This window comes from Atheta coriaria, unplaced genomic scaffold, assembly GCF_025399875.1.
Source record: "Atheta coriaria isolate IRGN ID8LTWV9N9 unplaced genomic scaffold, Caltech_Dcor_3.1 hic_scaffold_42_pilon, whole genome shotgun sequence".
In the NCBI taxonomy this organism is placed as follows: domain Eukaryota; kingdom Metazoa; phylum Arthropoda; class Insecta; order Coleoptera; family Staphylinidae; genus Dalotia; species Dalotia coriaria.
Window position 1 is genome coordinate 27,853 of NW_027045484.1, and position 23,920 is coordinate 51,772.

At 45.4% G+C, this 23,920-nt stretch overlaps 1 protein-coding gene and 1 pseudogene across 1 annotated transcript; one reads left to right on the forward strand and one right to left on the reverse strand.

Annotated features, from left to right (window-relative positions):
* The first annotated feature begins 373 nt into the window (after positions 1–373).
* Positions 374–14,743, forward strand: LOC135802618 (myosin heavy chain, non-muscle-like). Its single transcript, XM_065316220.1, is given in 15 exon segments — positions 374–847; positions 1,399–1,768; positions 6,907–7,063; positions 7,128–7,252; positions 7,542–7,556; positions 7,979–8,071; positions 8,148–8,310; positions 8,373–8,447; positions 8,450–9,142; positions 9,145–11,535; positions 11,538–12,278; positions 12,357–12,656; positions 12,720–12,976; positions 12,978–13,336; positions 13,891–14,743. Coding segments are annotated over 14 exon segments (5,880 nt in total). The 5' UTR covers positions 374–847; positions 1,399–1,402; the 3' UTR covers positions 14,036–14,743.
* Positions 14,744–17,255: 2,512 nt separating this feature from the next.
* On the reverse strand, positions 17,256–19,252 carry LOC135802617 (actin-5C-like; annotated as a pseudogene).
* Positions 19,253–23,920: the final 4,668 nt, after the last annotated feature.

A 23,920-nucleotide genomic window follows, 5' to 3' on the forward strand; every position in this document is an offset into this window, starting at 1 on the left:
CGTCAGTGGCGTGTCAAACGGGCGCTCTTTTCAAATTTGTAGCATGTAACTTAAATTCAATTCGCCATGGACGACGAGGAGATGCTATCGAACGTGAGCGTGATGAAAATGAAGCAGATTTTAGAACAACGCATGCGATCCAATGCTGAGAGCCGATCGAAGCATATAGTGCGTAAGGATGTGCCGCCGCAGGAGAGTGCAATACCGCCGTAAGTTCGTTGATGTTGCAGGAAACTTTGGCGCAGCGGTTGCGATTTGAATTGTAACATGGCGGTTTGCCCCACCGCTTTTGCGTTCGTGAGCGCTCGGAGGAGGGCGTAGCCGGGCCGGTGGCGCTCTTGTTGTGCGTGAAACCGGTCTCTCCGATCCCCCGGTCGCCGCCGATGTCTTCGCAGGCAGTCGCAGCCGTTACGCTCCGCACTGCGCTGGCCGTGCACAATCGCACCGCTCCATTCCGCCTGAGTACGCGTCCCGTCCCGTCACCGGCGTCGTTCTCATCCGTCGGCCGCCTTCGCGTCAATTACTCCGGCCCGGTCGAAGTGTACGGACGCGCCGCGCCACGCACACCATCGCCAACAAAGCTTACTACTTCCAACTTCGAGCAGCCGCCGTGCCCCAAAAGAGACCACGCCGCGCGCAAGGCCCAGGGTGCTGCGAGGTGTACAATAAACCGGTCCCACCCGGCCCCCGAATGCGAGTGAGTCGGCGACGACCATTCGAACGCGTTGCAACTGTTGTGCCCAGTGCCGTGCGTGCGCCGAAATTCGCGCAAAACATCCCGGAGTGCGTCGCATACAGTTGTGATTAATGTTCAGGTTGGGTTAGCGCGTCGCACACACTAAATCAGGTAATAACGAATGTGTATGAATTGCGTCCGAGGCGCGGACCGCTAACAAAAGACGAGCGGAAAACACACAGCCGGCTGCCCAGACAGGTTAACCAACTTAAACACACACGCCGAGACTACGCGTCTCGCATCTACATAATTCGCATGTTTTCAATTTTAACTGATACGCGATTTCAAATGTGCGGCCAGCGCGCACAATATTTCGTAGGTTTTGTAATGCGCGCCGTCGCCATTTGACGTTTCTTCGGCTCTTCATGCGCGGCTCGCGGTGTCGCGTTCGTGGCGTAGCGCTACCAAAGTACCAAAACCGCCGATCAGGGGTGGAATTATGTCCCTACAACATTAACTACATATACACACGTAAAATCCACAACATACGGGTATATTTCTTACGTTAAATTCCATTAACTTCTTCGCGATTGCTGTACCTCAGCGTTTTTCGTTAGTTTAACCTCTATTCGTCATTCCAAAGGCGTTATTCACGCATGTGCGGTGCGCGTATTTACATTGCTAACTCGAATGTAACTCACACGCCGGCAATTGTTTTTCAGTAAAATGGCATCCGACGACAATTCCAATGCAGCCAAGGATCGCTACGATCCGGAGCTGAAGTACCTCTGCGTGGACCGCAACGTATACAACGACCCCACGTCGCAGGCGGAATGGACACAGAAGCGACTGGTGTGGGTGCCGCACGAAGCGCAGGGCTTCGTCGCCGCCTCCATCAAGGGCGAACGCGGTGATGAGGTGGAGGTTGAGCTGCAGGAGAGCAGCAAGCGGGTGCTGGTCGCTAAGGATGACATCCAGAAGATGAATCCGCCCAAATTCGACAAGGTGGAGGACATGGCCGAGTTGACCTGCCTCAATGAAGCCTGCGTTCTCTACAACCTCAAGGACCGATACTATTCTGGTCTAATTTACGTAAGTTTCACATGTTTTTTGGGTTTAATTTCGAAAAAATCGAACATTTTCGATGAAATTCTTGCGAATTAGTCACGAAAAAAGGTAATAATCAAGAAATTCGTCATTGACAGCCTCAAATCATGAATGTCTTGCTTTGTTTTTCAATACAATTTCATTATCGTGGAAGGTATGCTGAAAAATAAGTTCATTCAGCGACTCGTCATGCATGCAAATCGCGCCAATGATTAATTCGATTGTGTAGACTTTCCAGCCATCGATAAGCGGTGATTAATTCTGGCGTATCAGCTGCGGGTGATTTTATTGTGTCGAATCGATATTGATTTCTACCTTTTTTCGTGTGCGCAAAGGCTTGAAAATGAATGGAAAATACGCGCGCCGTTGGGGCGCAACAAGTTGGTGGTTCAAAGTTGACGTAGCGGGGCCCGATTGCGAAATGTTTGCTCAAATTTCGTTTCGCACTCGACTAATCCCCGAGTGTGTGTGTGCTTCGAGTTGTTGGTTATTGATAAAATAATTTGTTTACCTACGCGCTATCGATGAATCCGCTCGTCGAAGTGAAAACGTCGATCCATAAAAGGACATCTGCGCTCGATGTAACAGTTTCAGCCTTGTCTCGATTTCAAAAATTCACATTTATTTGCCTTCGCCGAACTGTCAACATCTGCGCGCGCGCGCACTGGACTAAAATTTCAAAAAACGCGCATTGGTATTGTCGTCATAAAAAAATGATATATATTTTGGTTAGTTTCGCGCCATATGGTGAAAGAAATGATTACATTTCATCCATATAGGGATTCTTTTAATCTCAGATAGACAAGTTTTTGTTTTCATTTATCGCCATCAATAATTTTTACGACGCGCGCGCATTTTCTGAGTGAAAATCAACGCGCGAGTATTAGGGCCACGGTCAGCCTGCATGTCTGCTGCTGGTCGGATTTGTCCTTTGGTCGGTCCTCTGTGTGCCGGTTGTTGCGAAACGATCATCTCGCATCGCTTGAGCCGATAAGCACGCCGAAGACCATATTTAGGCATAAATCGCGACCAGTCGCTGCTCGCGCAATGCATTACAACTTTTACAGCTATTTACGCGCGCGCGCACGCGTGTCCCCGACGACTTCGCACGACAATATATGGGTCGGTTAACATCGTCAACCCGCTTGCGCGCATATTAAAAGTTGATGAAATTTTTCCAAAAACAAAATGAACGCCGGAGAAAAAGAGTTAGGTAATGATATGGCCGCCGAGGATGACTCACGTGAGGGACAAGTTTGTTTTATGTATCATCCTCTCGCGCGCGCGCGCGGCGGTGAATCAGTCGAAGTAAGCGGTTTCGTTCTCGCAATGCGCGAGAATGCCGAGGATGTGGAGATAAACGCATATGTAATCCGGGTGGGAAATTGTCGCGTTGCGTTTTTTTTATTTGTTTGTTCACTCTCTCACTTCCAGGAACGCGATTGAATACACATTAAACATGCACGAGATAAGATTCGCATGCGTGTAATACTTGCCTGCGGCGCGAATTCGGTGGTGGAAAGTGGCAAATAAAAATCGAACATTTCGTGGGATTGATTCGGTACGGGTGCATTCTTGCGTTCGGCGTATCGGCGCAGTATCAGCCCGCCGCATGGAATGCTGTTCCGATCGCGTTCGAGAGCACTCGGCTGCTCCTCCGCTCAGGGTCAATGCCACGCCGGCGTGCCTCGCCCCCGCGCTGACAATACCGTCCTGTGTCCAACAAAGACTTCGGGGAAACTCGCCGTATCGCGTACTGCACCCGAGGCGCACATTCACTGCTGCGGCTGCGCCGCGATTTCGAAATCGTAACAAGTGTTACGATAAGACTACTTTGGCAAAATCACGCGCGCGCGCGCCTGCGAACAGTTGTTTCATCAACCACGTCCATGTATGGCCGTGGTCCGTTTAATACGAGTTTCGCGTCCCAGTGCGCTCGATCACACGCGCAGAAAACATCTGCACGCTTTGCGTCAGTTACCACCGACCCTTTGCGACCTGCGTTGACAGGACCTCGATGCGTCGACGAGTTTTCCATCGCGCGATGCGTCGCCGCGCGCTATTGCTCACGCGGAAGCCGCACGCCGGCGTGAAAAGAACTTCGAACGCCCACGTGCGACGATTTCGGCTCGGGGCGACCGACCCGGCGTCAATTGATTAATTGTTTTTTATTAAACACATTCGTATGTATGTATATATATGAGTGTGGATTAAGCGCGAATGAGACATGCCCAAGCAAACAGATTGACTCTCGGCGCGTTGACTTAAGTTAAGTCAAGTTAAGTCAAACACAAAGAAAGACGCATTCCTGTTTGACGCGACGAGAGCCAACAAGCTGATGGGAAAACAATGAGCTTTTAAGCAAATGTTAACTCTAAAATCAACCAAAATCAGATTTGAATTTTTTTTTTAAATATGCAGCGATTGCATTGTCCTAAATTCTTTCGACATGTTGCATACATGCAGTAAAATATGTTAATGATGCACATCATTAATTGTGCGCTTAAGCGACAATAACTGCCTGGCGCAGCAATAAAAAAAATATGTTCGGAAAGTAAAACATTTATCACTCGCGTTGTGTGTGTGAGCAGAGAAATGTTTGCCGCGTATTATCGCATCAGGAAAATAAATGTTCGCGATTATAGGACGCGATTTCACGCATCGCACGATAAAACCATGCCGGCAGTCATCGGTGTAATTAAATGATTAAATTAAATATGCGCACGTTGGCAAGGAACAAGCAAAGCAGGCAGGCACAGCGCAAAAAAGCGGGTTACCAGTTTACGAATATTTACATACTGAGTCATCTCTCCAGTTCGTGCGCGGCGTCTAGTCATCAAACGCTTTCGAAAAACTGATGTTTTTTGTGTGTGTTTGCCGCGTCGGGAAATTTACACAATCCGTTTTCGTTCCTTCCGTATTCCCAAAACCACTTGGTTATGTTCAACGTGTCGAAATCTTGGTCGTGCCACGGATTTCCTGTGCGGTCAACTCGCCTAATTATGCTGAAATTAAGCGCTGTGTAAACAAATGATTTCAGCGACGAATTTCATCCACCACGATTGATTTTGCGCGGTTTGCGCTCGCATCGTGCACTAATTGCTTGACTATTGACCTCCGATGCTTGGCCGAAAGGAATAATTGAATAGATGAAAGCCGCCGGTGCGCTGTGTTATCTTGCACTCCTCGCATTTTGCACATTTGCTGTTTAAAGTGCAAACGACGCAAACAAATTTACGACTGGCGACTAATCGCGCTAATCGAACGCCGAAATTTTTACGTTTTATTAATCTCCGAGCGACAATTCTATTACAACTCAAGATAAAATAAAATAAAATCAACTAGAAGTCAATACAACTTTTATTAATCGCATATTTCGAGTACACGTACAAGTTTTACTTGGAAATAAGAAAAAATTTCGGCTGATAAGCGCGGTGCGATATCCGCTGCTGCTTTTTTTTAGGTTGAAGCAAATGAATATTCCGCGCCGGAGGCGTGCGTCACATGTTTTTTGTTTTAATTTTCGGCTATGCGACGAAATAATTTAAACAAAACATTGGAACACTGCTTTAATAGCAAGAATCAACAAAAACAATGCGATGACAATGACAAAGACGACGCGGAATGATGTCGGCGACAATTAAAACTAAGTGTTTTCTACCTTGGGTTGGCAGGCACAACTAGTTTAAACAATAATCTTTTAACGAACGCTCGTTAACAGCGACTTGCAGTCGGTACGCGTGCTTGACTTCGGATTGATACCGCACCGCACATGCTTGACGCGTGATTCATAACAATCTCTAATAAAAAAAACTTGAAGAAATGCAGCGGAAAAATGCTTTCTGCGCGCAACCTTCGAGTAAAAAAAGCATAGAAAGGTTTTTGCTTGGAGAAATTAAAAATTTATATGTTTATTATGTGGACAAGGTGAAAAAGCAAGGATTATATCAGATTTTTGCATAAAATTAATAAAATTTTGAGCTAAAAATGCGAATTTTTGAAATGGCGCATTTTTGACGCGTGATTCATAAAAATCTCGACGAAAACTTAAAGAAAAGCAGTCGGAAAACACATTCTGCGCTCAACCTTCGAGTAAAAAAAGCTGCAAATTCGTCTAAAGTAGTTTTCACTTTGAAAAATTGAAAATATCTATGTTTATTATGTGGCCAAGGTGAAAAACATGTATAATATCAGTTTTTCTAATAAAATTTTAAAATTATTAGCTAAAAACACGAATTTTTGACATAGCTCATCCTTAACGCGTGATTCATAACAATCTCGAAGAAAACTTGAAGAAAAGCAGTCGGAAAACACTTTCTGCCCTCAATCGTCGAGTAAAAAGTGGCAAATGCGTCTAAAGAAGTTTTTACTTTGAAAATTGAAAATATCTATGTTTATTGCGTAGCCAAGGTGAAAAACATGGATAATATCAGTTTTTCTAATAAAATTCGTAAAATTAGTAGCTAAAAACGCGAATTTTTGACATGGTATATTCTTGCCGCGTATTTCGAGAAAAAAGAAAATCACTTTCTGCGCTCAGTTTTCGAGCAAAAAGCTACAGAAGTTTTCACATAGAAAATTGAAAATTTCTATGTTTTCTATGTGGCCAAGGTGAAGGAGCCAGTATAATACCAGGTTTTCGCATAAAATTCATCAAATTATGCCGCAGACACGCGAATTTTCGACATGGCGGTAGTTATAAACAAATAATTATGCGACTTGTGGCGGCATGCCGGGATCTATATTTATATTTCAGCTTCTGAGTAATGTTTTCGAAATGTTTTAATCGAACATGTGTGTGCCGCGCACATTAAGGCAGCGCTTTGATGTGCGGCCGGTCGACATGACCAAATAAGCGCCAAACTAATACATAATCCGAAATAGCTAAATACAGCGGGCTGGCGCGGTTCGCTTTCCTCCGATTTGGTAAAACCAAGAACAAACGCGCAATTACTTACGCTCGAAATGGTAGCGCGCTCCGTTTCCATCAGATCGCGCAGACTCACGTAGAAATATTCTCGACGACAATACCAATGCTCTTTTTCATTTTAATTTAATTTTCAGCGATTTTTTACCGAATTAAAACAATTTTCTGATGTTTTTTGTGTTGTTTTTCTTTATAGACATATTCAGGTCTTTTCTGCGTGGTGGTCAACCCCTACAAAAAATTGCCCATCTACACGGAGAAGATCATGGAACGGTATAAGGGTATTAAGCGACATGAAGTACCCCCGCATGTTTTCGCCATCACTGACACTGCATATCGTTCAATGCTTCAAGGTAAATTCAACATCACTTCAATAACATGAAGAATTTTTGTAACTTTTTACATTTTTATGTTTAGATCGTGAGGATCAGTCGATTTTGTGTACGGGTGAATCCGGCGCTGGGAAAACAGAAAACACCAAGAAGGTGATACAGTATCTGGCGTACGTTGCCGCCTCCAAGTCGCCAAAGGGATCAGGAGCGGTAAGTTAGCGACAACATTTCACCTCACCGCTGCATTTTATTCATTATTCAAGTTTCATTCTCATGTCTAGGTGATATTATGATGTTTTACGTTGATGTTTTATTTTTACAACTTGTGTATTTAATGATCTTACTTTTGACCTTTTTTGCATGTTCATTCTCACACACAAATATCAAAAAAAATTATCACTCAACTACAACAAAATTACGATTGGTTTGGTGTCATTCTTCTATGTCTCTTGTTTTCCGGGGTTCCGGGCCTCTTTGCAAACATTCGACACCCGAGCAGCACAAAGATCTCATTGTAAGTATTTTATTTCTTTACCTCTGCCGCCGTGCGCAACCAAAACAAGCGCCACATGTTTGTTTTGACTGAACACGACAATTAATTAAACAGAAACAGACGATTGGCCATGTATAAACGAGTGCTGCCTGCTAAATTTCTACATATCACAAGAAAACAAACACATTTTTTAGAGATTTATTATTATCTACCTGCTGGTTATTTAGTTTATTTAGATGTGTAAATTGAGCGGCGAATTTCCTTCCTGTTTTCCTACAAATGAGTTTTCGGTATATGTTGGAGCTTTTTTTATTATATGATATATCTAGATTTGACTAGACGCACACGCACATACGGCCAAACACGTTGTTTTTGCATGTTTTGCACACGTTCCGGACTCACTCGGGCTAAATCTGTGAGTTATCCTGTGTTTCTGTCTGTAGGGTGGTTTGGAGCAGCAACTTCTGCAAGCCAATCCCATTCTGGAAGCGTTCGGCAATGCGAAAACAGTGAAAAACGACAATTCTTCACGTTTTGTAAGTACATTTCAACAAACAAACTTTTCCCACAAGTTTCTCACATGGGTATTGATTATTTGCGCGATGATTACAGGGTAAATTTATTCGTATCAACTTCGATGCGTCGGGTTATATCGCCGGCGCCAACATAGAAACTTACTTATTGGAGAAATCACGTGCCATACGACAAGCCAAATTCGAGCGGACCTTCCACATCTTCTACCAGTTGCTGGCTGGCGCGTCCACCGAACAAAAAAGTATTATTCAACTTGTTTTTATTTTAGAATATCGTCTAATATTGTTTGTTTCCGTCTTGCAGAAGAGTTTATTCTGGAAGAACCCAAGACTTACCCATTCCTACGCGATGACAACCACATCGTTCCCGGTGTTGACGATTCCTGGAGTTCACCAACACAGTCAAATCGATGAACATCATGGGCATGACCAAGGAGGACTTCACCGCTATCTTCCGCATTGTGTCCGCTGTAATGCTATTCGGACGCATGGAATTCCGTCAGGATCGTAATTCTGACCAGGCGACACTTCCGGACAACACTGTCGCGCAGAAAATCGCACACCTACTCGGTCTTTCCGTCACTGACATGACCAAAGCGTTCTTAAAGCCACGTATTAAGGTGGGGCGTGATTTTGTCACCAAGAGTCAAACGAAGGAGCAGGTAGAGTTCGCCGTCGAGGCTATTTCGAAGGCATGCTACGAGCGCATGTTCCGATGGCTTGTGACTCGCATCAATCGCTCTCTGGGGCGCACCAAACGCCAAGGCGCTTCCTTCATTGGCATTCTTGATATTGCTGGTTTTGAGATCTTTGATTTGAACAGTTTTGAACAACTTTGTATTAATTACACCAACGAGAAATTGCAGCAGCTCTTCAATCATACCATGTTCATTCTGGAGCAGGAGGAGTACCAACGCGAAGGCATCGAATGGAAGTTTATTGATTTTGGGCTTGATTTACAGCCTACCATTGACCTTATAGATAAAAGTATGGGTATTATGGCTTTGTTGGACGAAGAGTGCCTTTTCCCCAAAGCCACGGACAAAACTTTCGTTGAGAAACTTGTCTCTGCACACCACACCCGAAGTTTAAGAAAAGCGATTTCCGTGGCGTTGCCGACTTCAGTATCATTCATTATGCAGGCAAAGTTGATTATTCCGCTGATCAGTGGTTGATGAAGAACATGGACCCGCAAAATGAGAACGTTGTGTCGCTATTACAGGCATCCCAGGATCCATTCGTGGTACATATCTGGAAAGATGCTGAATCTTTAGGTCGCGCTAAAGGTATGTTCCGTACTGTGAGTTATCTCTACAAGGAACAACTTGCTAACCTTATGGTAACACTCCGCAACACAAATCCTAACTTTGTGCGTTGTATAATTCCGAATCATGAGAAACGCGCGGGTAAAATCGATGCTCCTTTGGTCCTGGACCAATTGCGCTGCAACGGTGTCCTGGAAGGCATCCGTATCTGCAGACAGGGCTTCCCGAATCGTATCCCATTCCAAGAGTTCCGCCAGCGTTACGAATTGCTCACGCCCAATGTGATCAACAAGGGCTTCATGGACGGTAAGAAGGCATGCGAGACGATGATCAAATCGCTTGAACTCGACAGCAATCTGTATCGCATCGGACAGAGTAAAATCTTTTTCCGCGCTGGCGTGCTAGCCCAGCTTGAGGAAGAGCGTGATTATAAGATTACCGACCTGATCGTCAACTTCCAAGCATTCTGCCGTGGCTTCCTCTCGCGTAGAAACTACCAGAAGCGTGTACAACAGCTGAATGCAATTCGCATCATCCAACGCAATTGCTCGGCTTACCTCAAGCTGCGCAATTGGCAATGGTGGCGGTTGTACACAAAGGTCAAACCTTTGCTGGAAGTTACCAAGCAAGAGGAGAAGCTGATGCAGAAGGAAGACGAGCTGAAGCAGGTGAAAGACAAGCTGGACTCGCACTTGAAAGCAGCGCAGGAATACGAACGCAAGTATCAATCGGCCATTGAGGAGAAGACTATTCTCGCAGAACAGTTGCAAGCTGAAGTAGAGCTGTGCGCTGAAGCTGAAGAGAACCGCGCACGTTTGACTGCCCGTAAGCAGGAACTCGAGGAAATCTTGCATGATTTGGAAGCGCGTGTTGAGGAAGAAGAAGAACGCGCGAATGCTCTTGGTAATGACAAAAAGAAACTACAACAGACTATTCAGGATCTTGAGGATCAACTGGAGGAGGAAGAAGCTGCCAGGCAGAAATTGCAGCTGGAAAAGGTTCAATGCGACAATAAATTGAAGAAGTTGGAGGAAGATGTGGCTCTTTCCGAAGACACAAATCAAAAGTTAATGAAGGAAAAGAAGCTCCTGGAAGAGAGGAGCAATGATTTATCGCAGGCTCTTGCGGAGGAGGAAGAGAAAGCGAAACATTTGGCGAAGTTGAAAGCAAAACACGAGGCGTCCATTGCTGAGTTAGAGGAGCGTTTGTTAAAGGACCATCAACAACGCCAAGAGTCCGATCGCTCCAAGAGGAAGGTAGAAAGCGAAGTAAACGACCTAAAGGAACAGTTGCAGGAGAAACGCACGCAGTTGGAAGACCTTCAACTGCAGCTCGGAAAACGTGAGGAAGAACTAGCACAAGCGATGGTTAGAGTTGATGAAGAAGCAGCTGGTAAAGCAGCCGCTCAGAAAGCCCAGCGTGAACTTGAGAGTCAACTCACCGAATTGCAAGAGGATCATGAAGCTGAGAAAGCTGCACGTGGTAAAGCCGAACGCCTAAGACGTGACTTGAATGAAGAATTGGAAGCGCTCAAGAATGAATTACTTGATTCACTGGATACGACCGCCGCGCAGCAGGAATTGCGCTCTAAACGCGAACAGGAGCTTGCTACTTTGAAGAAGAGTCTTGAAGAGGACACGCAGTCCCATGAAGTCTCCATGAGTGAATTGCGTCATAAACACACCACGGAAATTGCGGCTATCAATGAACAACTGGAGAACTTCAAGAAATCAAAGGCACAGTTGGAAAAGACCAAGGCTACTCTCGAAGCGGAGAATGCTGATCTTGCTTCGGAATTGAGGAATGTTGGTGCTTCCCGCCAGGAAGGTGACCGCCGCCGCAAGCAGGCTGAAGGACAATTGGCCGAGGTGCAAGCAAAACTTGCCGAAACCGAACGCTCACGACAAGAACTCGCTGAGAAGGCCGCTAAATTGCAGTTGGAAGCTGAGAATGTTGCACAACAGTTAGAGGAAGCTGAATTGAAGGCGTCCGCAGCGCAGAAGAGCCAAACCACGATTGAGTCGCAATTCACCGAGGCGCAACTTGCGCTTGAGGAAGAAACCAAGCAAAAGTTGGCGTTGTCTTCAAAACTGCGTCAATTAGAAGCGGAGAAAGAGCAACTGCGTGACCAGCTTGACGAGGAAGAAGAACAAAAGAAGACCTTCGAGAAACAACTCGGTGCTTTGAACGCCCAGCTAATTGAATTCAAAAAGCTGAAGAGGAAGCTGAGCAGTCTGCCATCTTGGAAGAGAGTAAGAAGAAGCTCGCGAAGGACTTGGAAGCTTTGCAGAGGCAGGTTGAGGAGTTGACTGTCGCCAATGACAAACTAGAGAAGAGCAAGAAGAAGATTGCTGCTGAACTTGAAGATGCCAACATTGATTTGGAGACCCAACGCGGAAAAGTCGCCGAACTTGAAAAGAAACAGAAGAACTTCGATAAGACTCTAGCGGAAGAGAAAGCTGTATCGGAGAGGATGGCCCAGGAACGCGATAATATTGAACGTGAAGCACGCGAGAAGGAAACACGCGTGTTGTCCCTCAGCCGCGAGTTGGATGAAAGCTCTGAGAAGCTCGAGGAATTGGAACGCGTCAAGCGACAACTGCAAGCTGAACTTGATGAACTTGTAAACAACCAAGGCACTGCTGATAAAAACGTGCATGATTTGGAAAAGGCTAAGCGTGCTTTGGAAACACAATTGGCTGAATTGAAGACGCAGAATGAGGAACTCGAGGATGAATTACAACTCATCGAAGATGCCAAACTTCGGTTGGAGGTGAACATGCAGGCGTTGCGTACGCAATTCGAACGTGACGTGCAGGCCAAGGAAGAGCAAGCTGAAGAGAAACGTCGTGGAATTGTGAAGCAACTGCGTGACTTGGAGGCTGAACTCGACGAGGAGAGGAAACAGAGGAGCGCTGCCGTTGCTAGCAAAAAGAAACTTGAAGGTAGGTGGATTTAAATAATTGTCATAGTTTGACAGTGTGTCAGTATATTTGAAAATAATTTAAATATGTTGGGTGCAGGCGATTTGAAGGAGATGGAAGCGCAAGTTGAGCTTCAATCGAAATACAAGGAAGACGCGTTGAAGCAACTGAAGAAGAGTCAACAGCAGTGCAAGGAAGCGACTCGTGATGCGGATGAAGCTCGTGCTGCCCGTGAGGAGTACGCAGCTGCCAGCAAAGATGCCGAGCGCAAGGTGAAGACCCTGGAGGCGGATTTACTGCAGATGACTGAGGACTTTGCGGCTTCGGAGAGGTCGAGACGTGCTGCGGAAGCTGAACGCGATGAGCTCCAAGAAGAAATGAATAGTAATGCCAACAAAGGTATGAATAATATAAACAATTCTCAGTCAGTGTATAAATATAACTTTTATTTTTATAATGTAGGAACCCTAATGATTGATGAGAAACGCCGTTTGGAGGCTCGCATCGCCACCTTGGAAGAAGAACTTGAAGAAGAACAGAGCAACAATGAAGTGTTGGTAGATCGCGCTCGCAAGGCGCAACTATCCCTCGACCAGCTCACCGGCGAACTGGCCAACGAGCGCTCTGCTTCCGCCAAGCAGGAATCACTGCGATTACAGTTCGAACGCCAGAACAAGGAGTTGAAGGCCAAGCTCGCTGAGCTGGAGACTTCGCAGCACCACCAAGACGAAGGCCACCATCGCCGCGCTTGAGTCAAAGATCGCCAATCTCGAGGAACAACTAGAGGTCGAAGCGAAGGAACGCTTCGCACAGCAGAAGACCAACCGCAAATTGGACAAGAAGCTCAAGGAGTTGATGATGCAGCTGGAGGACGAGCGCCGTCACGCCGACCAGTACAAGGAGCAACTGGAGAAGGTCAACGGACGCGTCAAGATGCTCAAGCGCCAGCTGGACGAGGCCGAAGAGGAAATCTCGCGCGAGAAGGCGCAGAAACGCAAATTCCAGCGCGAGTGCGAGGACATGTTCGAGTCACACGAGACGCTCACGCGTGAAGTCAGCAACCTGAAAAGCAAACTGAGGTAAGCCACGTTTTCAACCTAACCATCCTGTTCACATCCTTACCTCCTATTTACTTTAGTAGGACGTCGCGCACCTTCTCCAGACATTCTCTCCTGATATCATCATCGTTCGTGTAAGTCCTGTTCCTGTTCCTTCATTATTTACGAATGTATATGACCCAAGCGTGCGTTGTTTTGGAATTGCCATCAGATGAGTAAACCATGCTGTTTCTTTTAGTTCCAGCTGGAAAACATGAAATATCACTACTCTATAGCTACCTACATATTACGAATAATTAATTTCTACTTAGAAATTTAGCATAAAACGTGGTATGTCACAGGTGCGTGCTTGTTGGACTAACATTGGCATGTTTTGTGTGTTTTTCGGCAACATTTAAACACACACGATGCTTCAACATATAATGTTTTGTTTTTGCTTGATTTTTACCATAACATGAAACGGTCTTGCGCTCTTTTATCTGCAGTGTAGTGATTTTGATGTTTTTCAATGCGCGTGTATAAGTTTTTTGTTTTTAATGCGTGATGAGAGTCTAATAAGTTGGTTGTTTTTTTAGGAGGAATACGGGAGGCGTGGGTCTCTCGTCGCGTCTAGGTGGAGGCGGCGTCAAGCGCGGTTCGCTGCAGCCGGCAAGCGGTAACGGCTCCGGCGACGACTCGGCGCAGGACGAGAGCATGGATAGCGAAGACCAGCAGAATTAGGCAGTTTTTGGGGCCTACGAACCAGCGCCGCCCCCAACCAGCGCAGCGAACATGTAAATAATTCCCAGCGTGCGCACCAGTACTTAGCAGCAGCGCGCCCGAACAATAACCAATCACGAATTGACAATGATTTTTAATAATTTATATACATAGCTAACCCCCCGCAGCAACTAGCGAATAACACGATGGACAGACGAGGATGCTTTTGGAGTGCGGTTCACATGCGGGCTAAACAACTAAAATGATTATCTTATTAATTTTTTTTTATCGTTTATATATAAAAATATTATTTTCTCCTCTCTGCGCGCGAAACATATTTAATAATCAACGCAACAAGAAGAAGAGTTATTTAAACGTGGAGCTAAGAAATTTATACGATACATATTGCAATGACGGAGAGCAACGCAAGTAATTTTACACGATTTGTATGGAATTTTTGATAATGATGTAGTCTTTCGATACGAGTTTTACATATTCTATCAACAACGTAGGTGCTAGCCAATTTATTATTATTATTCAGTATGAAAATTTACGTGATCGGATCCAAATCGCGAGTGGCGTTGATTCCTTTTTACTATTTATGTTCATCTTTACTTTCTACACTCTGCATTTTATTTTATACATGAAATGATGTCAAATGGTTGATTAATCTTTGTACATACCTATTACATATGAAGCATTTACGAATTAATTAATTGATGTATTTCATCGTCTGTTTTTTTCTATTATCTTTTGTATTTACTTAATTTTTTGGGGTTTCGGGCTCACTTAATTATACATTGTAACAATAATTATTACCAATAAACGGTTTACAATCAACACATTTTAGTAATTAGTCACGTTTCCGGCGCTTTACACGATTGTTTAAAGAAGTTAACAAAGATAAGTTTCTCAATTTCAAAGAGGCAAGGTTGTTATAGTAACCGTAGGTGAATTTAGATGGCGCTGCGATGTCGGTTGAAATAAAAAATACGCGAAACTTGTTCTTTTGCAGCAACACGAGGTTGTTTGTTGGTGGTAGTGAACGTGCATAGAGATAAACGGCGATAACACCGCACGAGAGAACTCTTGTATGTAAACAAATATAAGCACGTTTTTAACTTCTGTGCATTAAATTCTTAACTGAAATTTAATACACATATAGTCATGTGCTTATTGGTTTATAAATAAACAACATTTATGTTTATTTATTCGGTTAAATGGCAATGCTCTGCAACGCATATAATTAATTAGCACTGATTAAGACAGTTTTAATGTTTATTTAATAATTGCTTGAGTTACAATAAGCAAAATAATGCATTTATTGCGAATTTAGTGTTGCATAATGCGCATATTCTTCATTTGAAACTTCGTGCGTGCCCGGGGCTAATCGTCTAACTAGGCAACTGATTGGTGCGCTTTTTTGGCATCAGCAAAAACCGTTAAATTTCGACGGTTAAAACAATGTAGTCATCGTCGACATCCAGTTCACGTGCTGCACCAAAATTTACATTTGATTCGAAGCAGAGTTCAATACTTGCTAGTACTCGTACATATGACTGAGCTGTTTGTTACCAGTGATAGAGCACAAGGGTGCATTAAGGTAAATGGCAAGTTTTCCTTGAATATATTCTATTTGACTACTGCATTAAGTGATGCAGACCTATTCAACCGTTATTAGTTAGTTGTTTGAGTCAATGCACACTAAATATTGGCAACAGCAACCAAGCCCGCTGCACGTCACTGCACGTTAAAAAGTTGCATCCAGGCCCGTGTGAGCTGAAATAAATGCTGGGCATACTTTTCGTGTTTGTTAATAAACCAGAGCGTGGCCGCGGCATATTGTTTGCATTAAATGTAAAAGTACATAAATTCAAATGGCGGCCATGCATCTTTTGAAATCCCTTCATAAAACCGTTGAATTTTGATTATGATTTCGTAGGTAGTTTAATTTAGTCTACGATTTTAAAGTGACGAGTAAGTTTACTCTGCAAAGATTTGAATTAAATTCGAATCGCGTATACTAAGCATGTTTTGTTTGTTCAATGAGGTGTTTGGCGATAACACTGGCCTTGTGCACGCACCTAAACGGCCATACCCAAAAATAACAAATTTATTTAACCGAAGATGGCGCCTGTATGCGCGAATTCGCATTAAATTGACTTTCCTTCGACCTTATCATACGAGAATCAAATCCAATAGATATGCTGCTTGTGTTTCTAGAAATGTAAACATAACATCGGATGTTATTTACGTGTTACCCACAAGAAACAAGAGACTAGCGCGCTGCGTACCCGTCTTTGCGCAGGTAACACTTGTTATCAGCACGCTGGTATTCGGCGTGCGTTGTTTGTGTCTTTTAGTATTAGTCGAATATCTTATTGTAAGACATCTCGTGCTTCGCGTCTGCTAAAGTGAACCTTTATTAATTAATTCAATAGTACCTACGATTTCAATACTACGATAAAGACTAAATTTATAATACTGTGAGAAGTTAACACCAATTGGACATTACCTCAACACGACCAAAGTTTCATCGTTTGTCTACATTCCGCATTCTTCGCAGCGACGGTAAGCAACAGAATTATTATTAGAGAACAAAACAAATAAAAATGGCGAAAACAAACTCGAGTGTATTTTTAATTAGTTATCTTTCTAAATTAATATCTTCCAAGTATTCTGGCATGCATGAAATGGCAAGCAAATGAATTTAATTGAAGCAAGTCATGAACTTTTTAAAACTTAGCGATTTTCTTGATGTTCGGCTTGGTTTGGCGTTGCGTTATCCATGCGCTGAAAGAAAAGTGGCTGCAGAAGGTAGAAATGCATCTCGATATTCTTTTATATTTTATTATATCCCAAGTTAACCTAATAATTAATTATAAATGTTGTTATCTGTTGTCGTCGACTTGGATGTTCCGTCGGGCTAACATTCAGTGTCTCGCGCTAGTCTAGCGACGCCTGGCTTCTCGTCGTTCTAATACAATCAATAAATATAGTAGTGTACGTGTATGTCGTAAAAGCAAAATTAATCGATGTAGTGTTCGCCGGGAACGGAATTGGGCGATTAGGCAAGGGATTTGGGACGTTGATGCTTTGGCTTCGAAAGAACTTCTGGCGTGGGAGGGTAGAGCGCGCTACCGCCCGCGCCCGATGGCAGTAGAAGTTGAGAACGAAAGTAGAGTGTGGTGGCGATTTAGGGTTTTCTCCCAGCTGGAATGTGCATTTTGGAATCGTCGCATTGTTGTTATATGTATATGAATCGTGTATTAAATAAATGTGTAGAATTAAAAATTTCTGATCTGCATGTGAAAACAAAGCAGCAGCAGTTTAGAAGCATTTCCTGTGGACGATGGACGGGCCGGACTCGTCGTACTCCTGCTTGGAGATCCACATCTGCTGGAAGGTGCTCAGCGAGGCAAGGATGGAGCCACCGATCCAGACGGAGTACTTGCGCTCCGGTGGTGCGATGATCTTGATCTTCATGGTCGACGGGGCGAGGGCGGTGATCTCCTTCTGCATGCGGTCAGCGATGCCTGGGTACATGGTGGTACCGCCAGACAAGACGGTGTTGGCGTACAAGTCCTTACGGATATCAACGTCGCACTTCATGATGGAGTTGTAGGTGGTCTCGTGGATGCCGCAGGCTTCCATACCCAGGAACGAGGGCTGGAAGAGAGCCTCTGGGCAACGGAAGCGCTCGTTTCCGATGGTGATGACCTGACCGTCGGGAAGCTCGTAGCTCTTCTCGAGCGAGCTGCTGCTGGCAGCGGTGGCCATCTCCTGTTCGAAGTCCAAAGCGACATAGCAGAGTTTCTCCTTGATGTCACGAACGATTTCACGCTCGGCGGTGGTGGTGAAGCTGTAGCCACGCTCAGTGAGGATCTTCATCAAGTAGTCGGTCAAGTCACGACCAGCCAGATCCAGACGAAGGATGGCATGCGGCAAGGCATAACCTTCGTAGATGGGTACGGTGTGGGAGACACCATCACCGGAGTCAAGCACGATACCGGTGGTACGACCGGAAGCGTACAAGGAGAGCACGGCCTGAATGGCGACGTACATGGCTGGGGTGTTGAATGTCTCAAACATGATCTGAGTCATCTTCTCACGATTGGCCTTGGGATTGAGCGGGGCTTCGGTGAGCAGAACGGGGTGCTCCTCGGGGCAACACGCAACTCATTGTAGAAGGTGTGATGCCAGATCTTCTCCATATCGTCCCAGTTGGTGACGATACCGTGCTCGATCGGGTATTTCAGGGTGAGGATACCACGTTTGGATTGGGCCTCATCACCTACGTACGAGTCCTTCTGACCCATACCGACCATCACACCCTGATGACGCGGGCGGCCCACGATCGAGGGGAAGACGGCGCGAGGCGCGTCATCACCGGCGAAACCGGCTTTGCACATACCGGATCCATTGTCAACGACGAGTGCGGCAACTTCTTCGTCACACATTTTGTTAGATTACTGCAAGTAAAGAAAAAAATACAGGTTAGTTTTCAATGCATGGCGAGAGGATGCCGGCAAATTGCAACGTGTTTGCGATAATAGTGAATGAATTTCGCCCGGGCGACAGTTCGAACGCGATGCTTATACATTGCCCCGCCCAAGGCAAACCATTGAGCTATTCATTCATGAGTCGGAGCTACGTCACGCTACTATGCGTCGCGCTACGTCATCACACGGCGTTCCGAAAGCGTCCGAAGCTACAACTACGTACAACCACCGGCTAACCGGCCACGATTCACACTCAAAATTGCAAAGGCATGGCATGCATAACTTGGATAAACTCTTGAAAATTGATCACTTTGATGAAACAATGCAACTGAATTTTGAATTGAGGTTGAAATTGAATGCAATTAAATTGATTTGGATGCAGAAGCCTCGAATTTCAAATACCGGACGCTCTCAAAGATGGGTGCCACACCCCGAAACGCCGGTTGATTACGGGCAAACCACGCGCTTCACCAACGGATAATTCATTACCAGCAACGGCACTAATTCGCAAACCCGAACTGAACTTCTTCCGTTTAAATTGAACTAATATTAACAATGTCGATGGAGAACACTTACGTTTTTATTGGTAAAAAGTTTAGTAAAAAATAAATAGTATTCCGTGATAGCGGAGGATGCACTGCACGACTGGCAGACGACAGACACTCAACTGACTGACGAACCAGACGTGGGCACAGCTTATAAAGGGGCCGGCGTCCCACCCCTGTCGCGGCGCGGCACGGCACGAATGTGAGCAACGAGGCGGCGCTTTCGAAGAGAAAGATGGCGCGCACGGAGCGCACAATATTACCATATATGGTCTTGAACATCGCCTTTTCGGAATCGCCACGATAGTAAAATTGACTCATGCCCGCTATCGTTCCACGTTCGTATTGTCGCACTTGTATCAGAAAAAGTTATGCGTAGATTAATCGCACCGTGCGATAAAGTAAAAATTAGCACCGCGAGTAGTCCTATTGGATAAATAGGAATACTAGAGCTACAATTAACGCTATATTGGTGAAAAATACCAATTCCATGCGGTTTTAAAGGGTGGTCCCTATTGGGTCTTATTGGAATGTGGCATGCATTGGATTTTCCGCGACAGTTCGAACGCAACGCCGCAAAGGTGCGGCGGAATAGATATATTGTATGGATGAGTAATTAACAAACAAAATATGAATAATGCAGATTGAACGCATCGTTGATTACATTTTGGGCGCGGGGTCGGCCCGATTAGACGCAGTCGGCGTGGTGGCCGCCGACCACCGGCTGGCGTCGCAAGCCGGCATTTGCGAACACGCCGTCGTCGGCGCCTGAACAAGTGGCCGCCAGGCTAAATATAACCCGCCGGCCGGCGAAAAGGCGTGCGACCACCTTGCAGCGCGCCGCTTCAACCGGCTCTTCAGGAATATATACATACGGGGGTGCGTGTGTTAGAACTTACGTTTTATGCTGATCAGCGGAACAAGCGGAGAGAAGTTGGACGTACGGAGACGAGATGCACGGGACACGTCACACAACAGGCGGTTAACAAACGAATGGGCGACGTGGGGCGATGCGAGCGCGCCGATGATGCCGGCTCTTCAGGCGCGCACCAACACGCGCGCAGGCCGTGTCACCGTGCGCGGGCCAAATGGACTCGCCCATCAATTCAAATCTGCAAAAAGGTACCATTGACACCGGAAGTGGCCAAATTCTGTGAAAATCTGCTGGTTAACCAGATGTAGGGACATGTCTATCATCAGTTAAAAACATGCGAGGGAAATAGCGAATGTTCACATTTTCATCGTACTCATGGCCGGCACATGCGGCGCTACCAGCGGACTCCCTCGACATGGCAACCTCGGAGGCAGTGTTGCAGAGTAGTGGGGCGGTGTGTTTGTGTGAGAGCCGCTGGAAGCACGCCGAACGTTACCATATATGGGCATAAACGGAATCCTGGCGTTCGATTGGCTGGCGCTCGGCTGGACGGAGTACCGCCGGCGTGCTGCGGCGTTTTCAAACGGCAGACCGTTACGGAACCCACCCGATGATAACGCCAGAGCATTGGTACTGTCGCCGTGCAAAGCCGCATCATAAAAAAAAAACCGCCATGGTATAACATAATTGCCTGCAAGTTTAGCAAAGTTTCACTCTTCGCCATCGTTTCTAATGCAGGCTATAACTTATCATAGATTGTTTCTGCACTTCTGCAGGTACTGCTATTTCTTTCTACTTGTTTAGAAACAAATCAAGTTATCAGGTAGGAGGTTTAGGTATACGGCAAGTGCAACTTGCTTTTCACCGATCGCTAGCGGCATGCCGGGCGGGATTTCAGGTTCGTCCGGTGGTTTTCTGACCGGACCGTAAACATGGCTGGATATTTCGCATGCGAGGAGATTCATCTCGACGGTGCAATGCAGCCGCACATAACAGGTTGGATGCGAGAGCAGCGTGCGGTCGAGCCGGGCCGCCGGGAAGCCTTGAACTTGACTGACAGTTATTTTTGTATCGGCGTCGCGCTCCCGCCTTTCTCCGCTCGCGTTTTTCTGGATCTGGAGCAATTCGATTCAGTTTCGCCGCTTCGCGTTCTCATCGCGAGAACGCAAGTCGGCGAGAATTTACACGTTTTATTGTTTGCCGTTCGGCATTAGCGGTCGCATTAGCATAACTATTATATTCTCCTCGTCGTCGTCGTCGTTGGAAGAAATCGTTAGAAATCTCGATTCCGCGTAGCCCACTCGTTGGCCTGCGAATATACTGACTGTGTGTCTTATTGGATTCGTTTTGTTGGCTGGCAGACACAACATGAGAAACACGATGCAAGGCGGCGGACAGATTGGCGAGAAAAGGGATCCGCGTAGGGCTGCGGCCGCTCGCTCGCCGCCCGCCTTGCGCGTTTTGCAGTTGTAGAGCTTTTTGCGCCCGGCTGGGCTGGGCCACGTCTGCCCGTAGTCTAGTCTGCGCGGCTCTAGGCAGCCGTGCAACTTCCAAGACGACCTAGTGAACACCGAAAGGTGCATCAGTATCGCGTGGCTGCGCGACGACGCCTCGATCGATACATGACTCGATTCCTCCGACACGTCGCCACATCATCTCTCTCATGATGTCTACGAGGGCATTAATGTTACGCACACATTGCCCAGCACCGTACAATGGGAATATATCTATTTGTTTGGCAAGAGCGAGCATTTTCGAGCCACCCGCATCGTATTTGCCACCCTCGCTGTTCAACAACCTCCGATGCTTTTCGATTCGGGGGTGATTCAGAATGACTCATTGAATAAAAATCACGCGGGTTGATTTTTGGGGAAGCGCCCTAGAATGTGCCACGTCGTTGCGTGGCACTTGTCCAAACATTGGGGTAGGCTGTATGCCTGCGGGCTTCCACCGGTCAAATAATTTCGTTTCCTTTGCTTTCGTTTAGATGCGATTGTTGGGATCGCCGCATGAGGCACGTAGCACGAAATGTCAGTCAGCCGACGAGGGCAAAGGGACGATATTATCCAGGCATGTTTGTCACTGTCCGAAACTCCAAATTGGAGAAACATGTAGTCGGGGGGTTGGTTTTGTTTTTGGCGTTTTACGACGACTTTGCACTCGAACATTTCGGCGCAATGTCGACATTTTATCATGCTGTCCGCATGAAGATATATATTAGTAAATGAGTTGAAGTCGGCTTGGCAGGCGGCATGGAGAGTGAAGGGAAAAGGCACTGAACTGTATTATCTTGGTATGCAGAGAGCCGGATATGCATACAAACCGCATTCACACACAGTACCAGAATTGTACCACATGATGAAAATTCGTGTGCGAAACACATGTTTCGTTGGTTTCGATAAATGTTTACATGAATTTCTGTGAATCCCGTCGATAGATCAAACATTTATTGAAATTTGTCGAAATTTCCATGACTGTACCAAGTTTTTAAATATTCTTTATCGTTATCTCCATTCATGCACTCAAATAAATTCCCAAAGAACCGGAAACGCAAGCATCATAAAACCCAGACACGACAACGATAAACAGCAGCCAGATATTCAATATGTTTTGACTCGTCAGTTCATCACGACTAGACTAGTACTTCTGCTACAACTTCAGCCTTAATAATTTAAATTTAATTACGCTAATGACTACTGCATACGCTTTGAAACTTGTATGCGCAAGCGAGGAACCGGAAATGTCATAAAACACAGACATCTCGATGGTAATCGTTTCGACTGCGTGTAAATAAAGATATTCAATCATTTTCTTTCCAAACATCGTACGTCGTCAGCGGCACGATACTCGTTAAAAATCTACGTTGAAGTTGTTGATTAATGACTAATAACTAAGAAATGATAATGTTATTTAGCGAATTCGCTTATTCACTGTTGATTCTCGAGTGGAGTGATGATGCATATCTCTCCCCAGCTTTCGTCGTTATTACCGATCAGAATTTCCAAATGTTATTATGATCAGAAATAATTCGCGGCTGTGGGAATCGATGACGAATCTTATGTCACCTGCTCGCGTTGTCGTAGACAATTGCTAAAAGCGCCATGGCCGCCGCGCGCGCATATATTAAAACGCAAACATTTGAAAAATGTTACACGCGCATGATATGATCGCATGGAATGGAATAGCATTGTAAAGCATGAATGGTGATGACGCCTCGGATTCGGATTTGCATGCGTCAGCCTTGGCGCGGCCGAAGGTCCAGCCGGACGAAGAAATTAGCTGTGAGGTAACGCGTGATGACAAATATGCGCGTCGCAAGGCTTGTCGACGTGCTGCACATGGTGCAAATTGGCATAACGCACGTTTAACCCATTGATGGCATTCGCCGCAAATCGGTCCATATATGGCCCTGGTGGTATCAGGCAGCGAGCTGATTTGATTCGGCATCGATCGCACCGATTGATTTAGTCATGTCAATCAGCGCGCCTGATATGACTAAATCGGTCGTGGATTGTGTTGATTTTTGCTTGTCGAATTTAATGTTGTCATTTCGGAGAAATTAGGAATCAACGATAAGGGAAATATCTTCTTGACTCACGACGATTGATTACGAACGAAACAAACACTTGGGTTATTTAATTTTCGTGTACGAAAACAAAGGTATGCGATATTAAAATGCTACTATCTTGGTTATCTAGCACTTACAGTATGAAAAAAAAAACGCGAAACAATAATGATAGGCATTTTGAGTGTACTGGGAGATTTTCGTAAGTGCTTTCAACACAGTTGATAGCCGCTAATTAATTATTTAATTGGAGTAATTCGCAGGTAAAATTAATGTATGCATCGAGAGCGACGGTGCCGGTGCGACTTTAAGCAAATCGGAAATAATGGGAAGAGCAAGTAGAGCGCGGCCGCGCAGGGTGCCCGTCAGCTAATTAATTTAATTAAATTATTGTTAATTGTTGCATTGTACGAGCCAATG